The sequence below is a fragment of the Engystomops pustulosus genome, chromosome 1, assembly GCF_040894005.1.
Source record: "Engystomops pustulosus chromosome 1, aEngPut4.maternal, whole genome shotgun sequence".
Taxonomy (NCBI): Eukaryota; Metazoa; Chordata; class Amphibia; order Anura; family Leptodactylidae; genus Engystomops; species Engystomops pustulosus.
Window position 1 is genome coordinate 161,218,775 of NC_092411.1, and position 13,382 is coordinate 161,232,156.

General features: G+C 38.6%; 1 protein-coding gene across 3 annotated transcripts in view; it reads right to left on the reverse strand.

Annotated features, from left to right (window-relative positions):
- Positions 1-286: 286 nt before the first annotated feature.
- SCAMP4 (secretory carrier membrane protein 4) overlaps positions 287-13,382 on the reverse strand; it is a 214,807-nt gene continuing 201,711 nt past the window's right edge. For all 3 annotated transcript variants that reach the window (XM_072113472.1, XM_072113486.1, XM_072113479.1), the window contains one exon: positions 287-933. In XM_072113472.1, the coding sequence (XP_071969573.1) occupies positions 766-933 (168 nt within the window). In that variant the 3' untranslated portion in view covers positions 287-765. The remainder of the gene's footprint in view (positions 934-13,382) is intronic.

The window sequence follows — 13,382 nt, forward strand, 5'->3', positions numbered from 1 at the left end:
GCAAGGCACAGCTATTGGGCCAGATTTACTAAACAGTCTGTGCCAGAATTCTGGTGTAAGAAATACACGTGCAAACTGGTAGCACATGTATTTATAAAGTGTTTGAGCAAGTATTGTGTTGGGGCTGCACTATGCATGCCATGACACAATACTGTGAGCAGAAAGGGCGTATTCACACCGGCTGCCACATTTATGCCGGCACATTATAAAATTTGTTCTAAAATCACCAGAATTTTTAAAATATGTTTCTTAACATGAACACATATGTAATAAGACTACAGCAAGATTGTATTTGCAAGCTTGAAATTTTATGTAGCAATTCAAAACATTATACACAAAATGTTGCGCTGGTTCAATCTTCTAACAAATAAAAGGATTGTTCATCTGTATTAAGGCACTCAAGTCTAACTGAAGCAGCAGATTTTAGTTGAGATATTTGTATATTTACATATGAGATATTTGTATATGTTAATAAAAAAAGCTTTCTTAATTCGTAAAAATAATTGCACTCAAACATTTTGGCAGTGTTTTAGCAAAAATAAGCATGATATATTTCCATTATATTTCCATTTGAAATGATCAAACAAATGGGACATATTATACATAGGCATATTACTATTTTACTGATCTGTTAGGACTTTTAACATAAATATGGCCCATTTGAGATAAGATTTATGACAAATTTATGAGCTGTAAACAATTATTTAAACGGAATGCTGCTGGTGACCTTAGCTACTGCTACTAATAAAAAAAAAAAATTAAAGGTCATGGCCATTGTCCTCCTGTAGGGTAGCTTGGCACTGTTGGGTATTGTGGTAGAGTAGTTCCAGTGTACCGCTCTTCATGGCCAGGTGGGCTTTTCCATGTCCCGTTATGCCACTCATCCTGGGCTTTTTGGAAGCTTCCACCAGCCCCTCTGTACAGTCTATGCACCTATACGGAAACAAAAATTATTTACTTCCAAAGATTTTTCAATTATTTTATAAATATATCAGTTATACATGCTGCCATGGGAAAAAGCAACATTTTTTAAAGTATAACCGTCATTCTGAGCAAAAAAAAAACCCTAAAAAACATAATTCTGCTCCAGGTGTCCCTGGGAATCATTCCTCAAAGTATTTTGCCTCTCAGTCCTCATTTAGTACCTTTTTTGGCCGATAGCAACCATGGTTTCCAGCTCTCAAAAAACCTACAATCAGCAAGATGGAGAATGGGACCTGCCTCCTGTCACCTCATCACAAGCGCCTGCTGCTGACCAATGTGAATGCAAATAAAATAATAATGTAATAAGTTAATGTGAACATAATTATTGCCATTTTAAGGCTGTCTTTGGTCATTGACCTCTGACAAGAATAGACATTATACAGCTCTTTGAATGACAGCTGTAGCTGGACTCTGCAAGGACACTACCCCCCTCACTAAAGACTATTTTTATATTTAGTTGCACATTCTAGCTTTATCATCAGCTTTATGTAAAGGACATATATGGCATCATGTGTTCTCTTATGTCATCAGTCACATGTGTATGTAGATTGTGAGGGGCAGTCCCAGGATTTTACTATATATATATATAATAAAGTTTATTTGAATGCTCTGGGGGGGGGGGGGGGAAGGTGGATGGAGCACTAAGCAACAACCTGTCACCTGTCCCTATTCTCTACCCCCACCATCTCCCATGGGGGGGGGGTGACTCTGTTCTCTCTGTATGTCTGTCAGTCTGTCTGTCTCACTCTCACACCCATAGAAGACTCGCTGTTAAAGCCATTGCAACGACATTACTTGGGGGCTCGTCCAGGATGGAAGGAACCAAAAGAAATAATTAATGGCGGATAGTGGCTAACAGGACAACAGGGAATCACACCATTGGACTGGTAAGACAATTGACAAAATTGTATTGGCTGCTGTCCAGGTATTGTTTTCTTGATGTTAAGTAGGAAATATATGGACCTAGTTTTCTATGGGTTGAGTGTATGTACAGTTTTGTATGTTTAGTTGTTGTTAGAATAAGAAACTGACTGTGTGATGTTCCTAGGTTGTGGGACTGATGTTGTGGTTAAGAAGTACTGGAGTATGAGCTAGGCAATGCTCCAGGGGCCATTGTAACATAGGATAGATTGTTTTGAGTGCTCCTACATATGATTAGTAACTCATTGATGTTGTTTGAAGCCTTTCTGCATGGACCCTAGCGGATTCTGGTGGTAGTTTAACCAGCTGCGGTATACAAGTTGATGCTAGATGCTTGATCCAGTGGAAATCAGGTTGGCTGTGAAGGTAGGGTGCAGATTAGTTTCGCTACACCCGGTGATAGTTACTGATTTTTTCAGGTGAGGGAATCGCGTTACGGCTGCCGATATCAGAAGTCTGATCAGCTTCTTTTGTTTAATTACTGTAGTGGCACCTGTAGTAAGGTGAGGTGCGGACCGGTAGTTAATTAGTTGCACCTGTATTAAGGTCAGGTGTGCACGGGAATATCGGGGTCTAAAGCTAATGCAGAGATGACCACAGAGGGTGGGGAGCTATGGCAGCAGAAATAATTACTAGACAATGTGGGGAGAAGGCAGTTAAAAAAATGCAGGACCCTGGGAGCTAGAGAGATTTAAGTGATATGATTTGGAGATACTGTTAGTTCGTTATGTTGTGTAACTTTTAACAACTTTAAGAATTGTGCCTTATCTGGAACTTGTATGAGTGAATTAACGTGTCTATGTTTTTTCCAGGTAATGTGAGTAAAAAGAGAGAACTGTCTATTTGTATTGTCATAATGTAAAATGTTTAATGTAAAATCTAATGGATATCCATCAAATTGGTTAACTGGTACCAGGTCACGTGACAATAAACGAGCTCAGTTAAATTTTGCATTCTGTGTGCATTTCGTCTGTTTTTGAGTAATTGTGTATGTGCATTTTTGTGGATGTAAAAATTTGACGTTCCTATTTTTAGGTGCATGTCTTTGCTTCTGGTATTATAGAGAGAAGAAAAAAACAAAAAGTGCTTCCTGGTGCAATAAACCCTAGGATATTCCAATGGTGTCCTTATTAGTAAGGTAATATGCTCACCTTCAATGGTTGTGCAATCAGGCACAACGCTGTAGAATTGTGCATCGGGTGCTGCCTAGTCCTCGCCGGTGGCTCACCTCCGTCCTCGTAGATTCAGAAGAAAAAGTAGGACTATTTCCAAGGCGCTCACCGATCCAGATGGTTAATTTTAAAAGGTTTTATTACCAATGATGAAGTAAAAATAGAAAACATAAAAACATAGTAACATGGACAATGCGTTTCACGTCCTCTATACCGGACGCTTCATCAGGTCTAAAACAGCATGGTACACATAGTAGTTTATATCCCCACACGGGAAGTGACATCATGAGCAGATTATGGAGAAAGAGGGAGGAGTTAAAAAGTAACTTAGCATAACAGTTCCTAAAAATAAAAAACCTTTACATAGTTAAAAATGTTTCATACTGTTCTGAAACAAATTAATTAATTTAAGTTCATATTGGAACTAGGCGGTGGACCGCACACGGATTGCTCTTTGGAACACAAGGTTCCGGAAGTAGTAACTGAAACGGGTCATGTGACCCAGCCAAGAGTCAGGTGACCAGTGGTTATGGTCCACAAAGACCGAGACGGAACGGACCCGAAATGGAACGGACCCACAAGGACCAAGATGAAAATATGGTAAGTACAAATGGCCATTACATGATGGTCTGATGAATTTTTAGACACATCCGGGGATATTACATGATGGTTTCGGATACCTCATTCAGGGGCTCAGGGGCTGAGCGTTTGCATTTTATATATCCAGTATATTTCTCTACGACATAGAGACTGGTATCTGTTGTTGACACTTTCAGGGATAAAATCAATTGGCATGACAGTAAATAAGGTTTCATCCTTATGATGTTTAAACAGAAAATGTTTAGAAAGCCCATGTTTAAGAAAGCCTTTCTTAATATTAGCTCTATGTCCAGTTAGCCGGTCATGTAGTTCTTGTGTTGTCCTCCCCATGTATTGAAGACCGCAAGGGCACTCGATTAAATAAATCACATAGCTTGATTTGCATGTCATAGACGTTTTGATGGAAAATGTTTGTTTGATGGAAAATGTCATAGCCAGCATGGGATCAGCCACCTGTAATATTTCTCACTTTGTTGATTTATATCTCCACCCATACGTTGTTAAACTTCCCAGCTATCTCAAAGATTCTGATCAATTGATCAGTGAATTATATAGTCTGGATTTACCTGCCACTTTTTCCTTTCTTACTTTAGACGTTACAGCCCTTTATTCTAATATTTAACATAAAATTGGCATCGAATGCATCAAAGGTTATCTTAATGATGACCCTTCCCTTACAGTTAATCTAAAGTCTCTGCTCCTTCAACTTTTGACCTTAGTATTGGAGAACAACTTCTTTATATACAATACCTCTCTGTTCCACCAGAAGTGTGGAACAGCTATGGGCAAGAAATTTGCACCGGCCTACGCTAACTTGTTCATGGGGACCTTCGAAAATAAATACATATTATCTGACCATCCTTTTAAACAATTTATACATTTTTACCGACGCTATATAGACGACCGCATCCTAATATGGACAGGAACAGCGGAGGATGCAAATGCTTTTTCTAGATATTTGTGTGAAAATGATTGGGGGCTATCCTTCTCCGCTAAACATCAAATAGATTCTATCACATTCCTCGATCTAACCCTCTATATTAAAGATCATTCCATTTGCACGTCTACCTTTTTTAAGAAGGTAGACACTAACAGTTACCTAAATTATGACAGTCTGCATTTCAAAAAGTGGAAAGGTAATATACCGTACAGTCAGTACAAGAGAGTCAGAAAGAATTGTACTGACCCTCTTGTATTTAACCCCTTATCACCGACACTAGTTTTCAGCTCAATGACCAGACTCGCTTTTTCAAATCTGACATGTCTCACGATAATTGGTTATAACTTCGGAACGCTTTAACATATCCTGGTGACTTTGAGAATGTTTTCTCGTGATACATTGTACTTCATGTAAGTTATAAAATTTAAGTGATAAGTTTTGCGATTCGTTCTGAAAAAAAGTGAAAATTTGGCAAAAGTTTGTAAAAATTCTTCATTTTCCAAGTTTGAAATGTTCTGCTTTCCAGACAGGAAGTAAAACTATCCAAAAAGCTTGATGATTAACATATACTGAATGTCTGCTTTATGTTGAGATGATATTTTATGCATCCTCTCATTTTTCTAGGATGTTATGAGGCGCAGAACTTTAGGTGCGATTTTTCTCATTTTCATGAAAATTGCCAAAACTCACATTTTGAGGGACAACTCATGTCAGGCTTATTTTTTGTGAAAAGAGTTGTTCTTTTCAGTTGTATCATATTAGGGAACGTAACTTTTTTTGATCACTTTTTAGAACATTTTTTGTGATGGTGTTTGATGAAAAATTGTATATTACGGGAAGTTTTTTGAGTTTTTTTTTTACGTCGTTCCCCGAGTGGGTTCAAGATTGATTTAGATTTATTGTACAGATTGATACGGACGCGGTGATACCAAATATGTAAATTTTTCGTGTGTTTTTGTGTTTTATATACTTTATTTGCATTTTATGTGTAACTGGGGACTTTTATTTTATTTATTTATTTAATTATATAATAAAATGATTTCATCTTTTTTTTTTTACTTTTTTACATTTTCTACTTCTTGGCTTGAACAAGCGATCGTCCGATCGCTTATTCAAGCCTTTACACTGCAATACACTTGTATTGCAGTGTATAGTGTAAGTAACTGAGCATGCTCCGCTCGAGCGGAGCAACGTTCTAAGTTGAAAAATGATCATTCTTTAAATTTTATAACCCGGTACAACGATGATTTTAGCGAAATAACAAAAATTCTCAATAAACATTGGTATATTTTACAAGATCAAGTCCTAAAAACAGTACTCCCCAACAAACCCAAAGTTACCTATAGACGGGCTTCTACATTGAGGAACATTTTAGCTCCTAGCCAAATTAAACAACATAAAACAACTAGCTGGGGAAATACTAATAATAGTAGTGAGCACATCCCTATTGTGAGAAAATGTAATCACAAATTATGTTTGTGCTGCTCAACGATTAGGGACAAAAGCACACAATTTAAATCCAACACTACACAACAAACATTTTCCATCAAAACGTCTATGACATGCAAATCAAGCTATGTGATTTATTTAATCGAGTGCCCTTGCGGTCTTCAATACATGGGGAGGACAACACAAGAACTACATGACCGGCTAACTGGACATAGAGCTAATATTAAGAAAGGCTTTCTTAAACATGGGCTTTCTAAACATTTTCTGTTTAAACATCATAAGGATGAAACCTTATTTACGGTCATGCCAATTGATTTTATCCCTGAAAGTGTCAACAACAGATACCAGTCTCTATGTCGTAGAGAAATATACTGGATATATAAAATGCAAACGCTCAGCTCCTGAGCCCCTGAATGAGGTATCCGAAACCATCATGTAATAGCCCCGGATGTGTCTAAAAATTCATCAGACCATCATGTAATGGCCATTTGTACTTACCATATTTTCATCTTGGTCCTTGTGGGTCCGTTCCATTTCAGGTCCGTTCCGTCTCGGTCCTTGTGGACCATAACCACTGTTGTCACCTGACTCTTGGCTGGGTCACATGACCCGTTTCAGTTACTACTTCCGGAACCTTGTGTTCCAAAGAGCAATCCGTGTGTGGTCCACCGCCTAGTTCCAATATGAACTTAAATTAATTAATTTGTTTCAGAACAGTATGAAACATTTTTAACGATGTAAAGGTTTTTTATTTTTAGGAACTGTTATGCTAAGTTACTTTTTAACTCCTCCCTCTTTCTCCATAATCTGCTCATGATGTCACTTCCCGTGTGGGGATATAAATTACTATGTATACCATGCTGTTTTAGACCTGATGAAGCGTCCGGTATAGAGGACGCGAAACGCGCTGTCCATGTTACTATGTTTTTATGTTTTCTATTTTTACTTCATCATTGGTAATAAAACCTTTTAAAATTAACCATCTGGATCGGTGAGCGCCTTGGAAATAGTCCTACTTTTTCTTCTGAATCTACGAGGACGGAGGTGAGCCCCTGCCATTTGGAGATCTTATATTCTTTGGCAACCGGTACTCCGGCCCCGGCGAGGACTAGGCAGCACCCGATGCACAATTCTACAGCGTTGTGCCTGATCGCACAACCATTGAAGGTGAGCGTATTACCTTACTAATAAGGACACCATTGGAATATCCTAGGATTTATTGCACCAGGAAGCGTTTTTTGTTTTTTTCTTCTCTCTATAATACCAGAAGCAAAGACATGCACCTAAAAATAGGAACGTCAAATTTTTACATCCACAAAAATGCACATACACAATTACACAAAAACAGACAAAATGCACACAGAATGCAAAATTTAACTGAGCTCATTTATTGTCATGTGACCTGGTACCAGTTAACCAATTTGATGGATATCCGTTTTTACATTTTACATTAAACATTTTACATTATGACAATACAAATAGACAGTTCTCTCTTTTTACTCACATTACCTGGAAAATAACATAGACACGTTAATTCACTTATACAAGTACCAGATAAGGCACAATTCTTAAAGTTGTTAAAAGTTACACAACATAATGAACTAACAGTATCTCCAAATCACATCACTTAAATCTCTAGCTCCCAGGGTCCTGCATTTTTTTAACTGCCTTCTCCCCACATTGTCTAGTAACTATTTCTGCTGCCATAGCTCCCCACCCTCTGTGGTCATCTCTGCATTAGCTTTAGACCCCGATATTCCCGTGCACACCTGACCTTAATACAGGTGCAACTAATTAACTACCGGTCCGCACCTCACCTTACTACAGGTGCCACAACAGTAATTAAACAAAAGAAGCTGATCAGACTTCTGATATCGGCAGCCGTAACGCGATTCCCTCACCTGAAAAAATCAGTAACTATCACCGGGTGTATCATAGTATCATAGTATATAAGGCTGGAAGGAGACGCAAGTCCATCAAGTCCAACCTTCAAGAATTAAATAAATGTTTTATCCCCATAACCCGTGATATTTTTTCTCTCCAGAAAGTCATCCAGGCCTCTCTTGAACATGTACATAGAGTCGGCCATAACAACCTCCTGCGGCAGAGAGTTCCATAGTCTCACTGCTCTTACAGTAAAGAACCTTTGTCTATGGTGATGGTAAAATCGCCTCTCCTCTAGGCGTAGAGGATGCCCCCTTGTCCTGGTCACAGGCCGAGGTATAAAAAGATCTTTGGAGAGATCATTGTACTGTCCGTTCAGGTATTTGTACATTGTAATGAGGTCTCCCCTCAGTCGCCTTTTTTCTAAACTGAATAATCCTAAATTTTGTAATCTGTCAGTGTATTCTAATCCCCCCATTCCCCTAATAATCCTGGTTGCTCTCCTTTGCACCCGTTCCAGCTCTATTATATCCTTTTTATACACTGGTGCCCAAAACTGTACACAATATTCCATGTGTGGTCTGACCAGGGATTTGTATAAGGGCAAAACTATGTCTTTATCATGAGAATCTATTCCTCTCTTGATACATCCCATTATTTTATTTGCTTTAGCAGCAGCCGCCTGGCTCTGGTCACTAAAATTAAGTTTACCATCCACCAATACGCCCAAGTCCTTTTCAGCTTCAGTTTTACTAAGTAATTGACCGTTTAGAACATAATTATACTTTTTGTTTCCATGGCCCAAGTGCATAACTTTACATTTATCTACATTAAACCTCATCAACCATTTCTCTGCCCATCCCTCAAGCTTCCACAAATCCCTCTGTAATGCTAAACTATCGACCTCAGTATTTATTACTTTACACAGCTTAGTATCATCTGCAAATATTGAAACTTGACTGTGTAAACCCACTACAAGGTCATTAATAAAAATATTAAAAAGAAGTGGCCCCAATACTGACCCCTGTGGCACTCCACTGGTAACATCAACCCAATCTGAGAATGTGCCATTAATGACCACCCTCTGTTTTCTATCACTAAGCCAATTACTTACCCAGATACACAGATTTTCTCCTATTCCCAGCAGTCTCATTTTATATACCAACCTTTTATGTGGCACGGTGTCAAATGCCTTTGAGAAGTCCAGATATACAACATCCACAGCGTCCCCCAGATCCAGTCTTGAACTTACCTCCTCGTAGAAACCAATCAGATTAGTCTGACAGGACCGATCTCTCATAAACCCATGCTGACGCTGGGTTATAAGGTTGTGCACAGTGAGATACTCCAGGATAGCATCTCTAATAAACCCCTCAAATATTTTCCCCACCACAGCAGTTAGACTTACGGGTCTGTAGTTTCCAGGATCGCTATTTGATCCTTTTTTGTATATTGGTACCACATTTGCTATGCGCCATTCCTGTGGAACATAACCAGTCCTCAGTGAATCTTCAAATATTAAAAATAACGGTCTGTCTATCACGGTACATAATTCATGCAGAATAATTCATGTAGCGAAACTAATCTGCACCCTACCTTCACAGCCAACCTGATTTCCACTGGATCAAGCATCTAGCATCAACTTGTATACCGCAGCTGGTTAAACTACCACCAGAATCCGCTAGGGTCCATGCAGAAAGGCTTCAAACAACATCAATGAGTTACTAATCATATGTAGGAGCACTCAAAACAATCTATCCTAATATCTTAATACAGGTGCAACTAATTAACTACCGATCCGCACCTCACCTTACTACAGGTGCCACTACAGTAATTAAACAAAAGAAGCTGATCAGACTTCTGATATCGGCAGCCATAACGCGATTCCCTCAAGTGTCATGTGGGCCCATTGTCTATTTATGTGAAATGTATTTTGTACTACCCTTTTTGGTGTAATTGGTTTCACTTGTGATGTCAGACAGCTGTCACATACAGTGATTTGTATTTCTTATTTGTTGTGTACCACAGGTGCAAAGTTTCCTTGTCTGTGGATCATTGGGATATCATTGCTCGTTATACAGAAATAACAGCATAGAGTCTGTCTAACACTATTGTGGAAGAATGGTTTCTCTATGCATCTTCACTAAATGTTTACTTTGTATTTGTTCATATACCACGTTTTGCTTATTTATTACCTGAGCTATTCAAATTGTTGCTTTTAATGATTTACATGACCACAAACAAAAATTATTAACAATTATGTTTTGGTCCAGTTGTTTAAGTTAGTGAGATGTTCAGTCTCCTATTGAACATTTGTCTGTGTCAGTGGGAAAGAAACCCTTCCTTTATTTAACCCCTTAACGCTGAAGCCACTTTTCACCTTCCTGACACGATTAAAATCTGACATGTGTCTACTTAAGTGGTTATAACTTTGGAACGCTTTAACATATCCAGTTGATTTTGAGATTGTTTTTTCATAACACATTTTACTTCATGTTGGTTGAGAAATTTAATCAATATGTTTAGTATTTATTTATGAAATAAATGGAAATTTGGCAAAAATTTTGAAAAAAAACAATGTTTTCCAAATTCAACATTTTCTACTTTTTGGAAAGTTGGTCATATCACTAAAATAACTTGATAACTAACATTTTCCATATGTCTGCTTTAACTTGGCATCATTTTTCAAACATCTTTTACTTTTTTTAGGATGTTAGGAGGCTTATAACTTTCGGTGTAATTTTTCAGATTTTCACGAAAATCATCAAAACCTACTTTTGGAGGGTCAATTTAGTTAGAAGTGACTTTATAAGGCCCACATGACAGAAAACCCCTACAAATGACACCATTTTAGAAACTACACCCCTCAAAATATTCAAAACAACCTTTGGGAATTTTGTTAACCCTATGAGCGTTTCATGAGGGTGAAAGATAAATGAAAGTGAAATTACAGAAATGTAATTTTATCTTACTATAGATTCATTGAACACTAAAATTTGCACCTTCACAATGGGTTAAAAAGGAAAATGCATTTTACAATGTTGAGGGCAATTCCTCCTGAGTATGCCATGACCCATCTTGTCACTGTACCCTGCTGTATGGGCACAGGGGGGCACTTGGAATGGAAAGAGCGTTGTTTCGTTTTTGGAGGGCAAATATGGCTGAAAATTTTTCATGTGACAGGATGCATTTGGAGAGCCATAATGGTACCAAAACAGAGGAAAGCCCCAACAAGAGACACCATTTTGGAAAGTACACCCCTTGGAGAGTTTAGCAAGGTGTAATTTGTGTATTTGCCCCAACAGATGTTTGATTCAATTAGGCCCCAAATGGGAAAAAAGGTGAAAATTTTTCAAAAATGTCACTTTTACCCCAAATTTTTGTAAGCCACAAGTGATAAAAGATGAAACAACCCCCGTAAATGTGTAAAACTATTTACACTAAGCACAGAACTGCACCACTTTTGCATATAAAGTGTATGTGTACGCAGTGAAGCTCAGAAGGGAAATAGGGGCTTTGGCCTTTTAGAAGCCAGATTTGACAATCATCCTTTACATGTGTCAGGATGCATTTGGAGAGCCCTAGTGGTTACAAAAAAGAGGGGAACCCCAACTAGTGTCACCATTTTGGAAAGTGCACCCTTTGGAGAATTTAGCAAGGTGTAATATGTGTATTTGTCCGTAAAGGTGTTTGATTTAATTAGGACTTAAATAGGAAAAAGGTAAAAATTTTCCTATAAAGGTCATTTTACCCCTAATTTTTTATAGCCACAAGGGATAAAAAAAATGTAATAACCCCCCAAAATGTGTAAACATATTTCTCTCGAGTGTAGAAGTACCCTACATGTGTATATAAAATGTTGTATGGGTGCACAGTAAAAGGAAAGGGGGATGTTTGCTTTTTAGAAGCCAAATTTGACAGAAATGTTTGACATGCATTTGGAGAACCCTAGTGGTATAAAACAGATAAGAATCCGAAATGTGTCCCTAATTTTTGAATGCACACCCCTTAGAGAATTTTGCAATGTGTAATATATGTATTTGCCCCTACAGGTGATTGATCCAATTTGGCCCTAAACATTAAAAAGGTGAAAATGTTCCTATAATGTCACTTTACCCCTAATTTTTGTAAGCCACAAGGGATAATAAATGAAATAACCCCAAAAAATGTGTAAAACTATTCCTCCCGAGTATAGAAGTGCCCCACATGTGCATATAAAATGCTTTATGGGCGCACAGTAGAGGAAAAGAGCGATGTTTGTCTTATAGAGGCCAAATTTGACAGAAATCCTTCACATGTGTCAGGATACATTTGGAGAGCCGTAGTGGTACCAAAACAGAGGAAAACCCGAAAAGCGACCCTAATTGTTGAATGTACACCCCTTGGGAAATTTAGCATGGTGTAATATGTGGTGTAGTGTAATACATGTGCTGAAATGAGCATTTTGAACATATAGGTGGATGTGCAATGGAGTCCAAGATGGAAATTGCAATTATTTCTGGAAAGTTCAGTGCCCGTTATGTGGCGCCCCTTATGAAATAATGGAGGGCTATAGGGAGCAACATGACCTAACAGTTGTTACAATTATTCATTTTACTGAAATGAATTCACAACAGGTTGGGCGTGAATTGTGAATGTGTTGCGTATAAGGAGGTAAAATATACCAAGGGACCAACTAAACTTTTGTCACTCTGGAGGTGTCGCAGGTCTCTTACCGTAGTAGTATATAGTGTCCATCCTAACTCCTCTTTTGGAACAGACTCTTTATTGAGTCCTACCATTAGAAGCAGCAGAATTCACCGGGAAAATGCTGTCCTGGCAAAACACAGGAACATCTAAACCAGAGGTAATGGGGCCTGTCCTTCTTTTCCCAATATTAGTTTCCTAATATCTTCCTCTTGAAAATGGAGAAATGATACGGCAGGACCTGCACATTGGAACAGCTGGTAAGAGTTGTACAGCATAATCTGTACAATGTACACGGCCTGCGCTTTTGTACCAAATCTTCATTTTTCGCAGGGAAATTATCGCCAAGTGTTGCTCTTATTCACCCTAGCGATGCCCATTGTGACGAATATTGCTGCTTTTGGCTGGACCAAATCGACCAGCCAATAGCGGCAAACATGGACAGAGGGGGGCAACAAAACCACTCTGGACCGCAAGGCAAAATTAGTGGCTGTCAGGAACAGCCGCCACTCTGCCCCGATCACCGTGTCTACAGACATGGTGATCGGTATTACTGACGTCATAAGTAAATTCGCTGCTATTGGCTCGTCTGAATAGATGAGACAATAGCAGCGATCATGTGGGGGGGGCCTAACCCTTCTGGTCCATGGGGCAGGATGGAAGGCTGTCATGAACAGCCGCCATCTTGCCACGATCACTGTGTCTGAATGTGTTGGCAAGTCACTACCCGCCGCACCGTTCTATAA